The sequence below is a fragment of the Sinocyclocheilus anshuiensis genome, unplaced genomic scaffold (assembly GCF_001515605.1).
Source record: "Sinocyclocheilus anshuiensis isolate Anshui unplaced genomic scaffold, SAMN03320099.WGS_v1.1 scaffold1123, whole genome shotgun sequence".
Lineage (NCBI taxonomy): Eukaryota > Metazoa > Chordata > Actinopteri > Cypriniformes > Cyprinidae > Sinocyclocheilus > Sinocyclocheilus anshuiensis.
Genome location: NW_015544248.1, coordinates 354,990 through 358,044, shown reverse-complemented (window position 1 = coordinate 358,044; position 3,055 = coordinate 354,990). Strand labels below are relative to the sequence as shown.

The following is a 3,055-nucleotide window of genomic DNA, read 5'->3' as shown; positions in this document are numbered from 1 at the left end:
AAATGAAAAAAAAAAAAAATGTAAAAATAAAAACTATTACAAATTATTAATAAATACTGTAATAGTACCTGATAAATACTAAAATATCTAATGAATCACAATGTGAAGTGTTGAGTTCACTGACAGAAAAAAGCAACACTGTCTACTTCATATGAGAGATAAATAACAGCACTATTTTATATCCGTGCCACTGAAGAGTAAGACATGCATCTATTTATGAGCTTTTAAAATGATGTGCGTAAACGCTCATTTATCAGACATGAATATGTGTAGATGCAGAAGCGCTGCGCTGTGTGTAGTGCTGTGGATCACTGAATGAGTGAAATATTGCAGGAGTGTCGCTCATTACACTGATGCATGATCATGTGAAGCGTGTGAAATCTCACAATCATGTGCCGCTGAAGTGATTCTTCTGTCTTTGTCCATCTGTCCTTGCGTCTGGGATTGTGCCGGTCTGTTTAATAAGAGATAATGATTGGTGTGAGTCAGAAGTAGGCCAGCTCACGCTTTATTTTTAACAAGAACAGCTTCTGGGTGATGAATACTGAATATTGCTTTTATTGTCCATATACTGCTGTTAGAATCTTCCCAAACTCAATAATTTATACTGAGTTTGAGTTTATGGATGTGCTTTCAAATTTTACTTCAGTTTTTGCACAGGCCTTCAGTCTCATTTTCACAAACTAAGCATTAAAATTATTCAATAATATTCCCACTAATAATAATCAAACTCACATCTTTGAATTTTTCATTCATTCATGAAATTAGCAAATGTACCCACTATAATAATAATAATAATAATAATAATTGTTCTTATAATAAATGGCTAAATTATTGTTATTATCATTGTTGTCATTATGTAATCAGTTTTTATAATTATATTATAATAAATGTACTAATTAATTATTGTTATACCCATGTTATGATGATGATGATGATGATAATAATTATAATAATAAATAAGTATAATAACAACAACAACAAAATAATAATAACAATAATAAGTATTATTATTATTATGATTGTTGTTGTTGTTGTTATAATAAAGGGTTAATTTTATAATTTTAATTAATTTATACTGACTGAATACGGTGCTAATTTATTGTTATTATTATTATTATTATTATTATGGAATATTTATTACTATTATTATTATTATTATAAGGTGATAATTTATTATGAGTATACTGACTGTTCTTATAATAATAATATTATAATAAAGTGCTAATTTATTATTATTATTATTAATTTTATTATAACAAAGGGCTACATTATTATTATTATTATTATTATTATAACAGGATGTTTTATTATGATTATACTGACTGCTCTTATAATAATAAAGTGCAAATTTTTATTATTGTTATTATTAATTATATCATAATAAAGGGCTACATTATTATTATGATTATAATTATTAGAAGGTGAAATTATTATTATTATTATTATAAAAGTATTATTATGCTTACAATAAAGGGTTATTGTATTATTATTATTATTATGATGATTATTATTCTATAATTATTTTTATTTAAATTATATTATGCATGGCTAATGTGTTATTATTATCATTATTATTGTTACTATAAGGGGATACTTTACTATTATTATTATTATTATTATTATTATAACATGATGTTTTATTATGATTATACTGACTGCTCTTATAATAATAAAGTGCTAATTTTATTATTGTTATTATTAATATCATAATAAAGGGCTACATTATTATTATGATTATTACAAGGGAAAATTATTATTATTATTATTATACTTACAATAAAGGGTTATTGTCATTATGATTATTATTCTATAATAATTTTTTATTAAAATTATATTATGCATGGCTATTGTGTTATTTTTATCAGCAGTGTCTAAGAATCTGCTAAACAGCGCTCAAATGGACGTTTTTAAAATGTCAGTACCGACTGGCACCGAAGTCAGTTCTTTTGAGAAGACTAGTCCTAATGCAGACTGAGACTGATGAGCGTTGTGTTTGATCTGCAGACTGCGGCTGACTGTGGCTCCTCCGGATCTGGAAGGAGTCGGTGGATGTTACGTGTATGAAGGTCCTCAGCAGCGTCTTACGATGAAGATCTTCAGGCTGGATTCGATCTGCTGGGCCTCCAGGACTCGGAGCTCCTTCACTAACATCAGCAGAACTGAAGAATGAACGACTGACAATCTCACACCGGAGAACTGTGAGGAGTCGCGTCGCTCCTGTCCCGTTATTTATGGTTCTTCTGAAGGGCTCGGCGCTGTTGGAGGATCACTGTGAATGTCCTTCCCCCCAAAAAAGCTCCCAAATCTCCTGCTCAGTTCTGATCTGTAAGCGCTGCTGTACTTCATTCTCTTCACACTGCGTTTCTTTGGGCTCCTGATCTGTGTTATTAACCAATAACACATGCTCGTTTTTCCTTCTTAAAGGTCAACACCACAGACTCATTCCCTTACATCCGTGCTCTTATTGTGAATGATGCATCAGTGCACGTTATTTCAAGTAAATAATAAATGTTCATCAAAAAGTAGTAACTCGTGTTCCCCAGCGGACTGCAAGCGTTCCTATTAATACGGGCATTCTTAGAATAATGTTTATGGAACATTTTTAATATACGTTCTCGTAATGTTGAGAGGAAACGTTCTTAGAACAACGTTCTGGGAATGTGCTTATGGTGTCATCAGTAAGTTATATGTTCGATAACATTCATCAGTAACAATGTGACGTTCTCGTGATGATAGAATGGAATGTTGCTCTAATGCAGTGGTTCTCAAACTTTTGGGGCATTTAATGTCCTTCTGCGTCCCCTTCTCTCGCGCTAAAGTATTTTAAATACGTGCACATCATTTGTACGCAACCTTTGATGCATGTATGCACATTTGATGCACATGTTAAAATAGATAATGCAACCGTCCTCTCTTTCTACACTTTTAAGCGTACCTGTTTGCCAGCTTACCTTATATTTTCGCCTCTCTTTTATTCCACGATGTGGTACGTAAGCGGCGCACTTGCCTCAACATCTCTCACTTGTTTACACTCCAATTGATGCACGCGCTT

The 3,055-nt window shown here is 31.4% G+C and overlaps 1 protein-coding gene across 1 annotated transcript in view; it reads left to right on the top strand.

Annotated features, from left to right (window-relative positions):
- The window catches only part of LOC107697801 (dehydrogenase/reductase SDR family member on chromosome X), a 47,506-nt gene extending 45,223 nt beyond the window's left edge, over positions 1-2,283 (top strand). The window contains exon 3 of the mRNA XM_016498661.1: positions 2,008-2,283. Coding sequence (XP_016354147.1) covers positions 2,008-2,173 — 166 coding nt within the window. The 3' untranslated portion in view covers positions 2,174-2,283. The remainder of the gene's footprint in view (positions 1-2,007) is intronic.
- Positions 2,284-3,055: the final 772 nt, after the last annotated feature.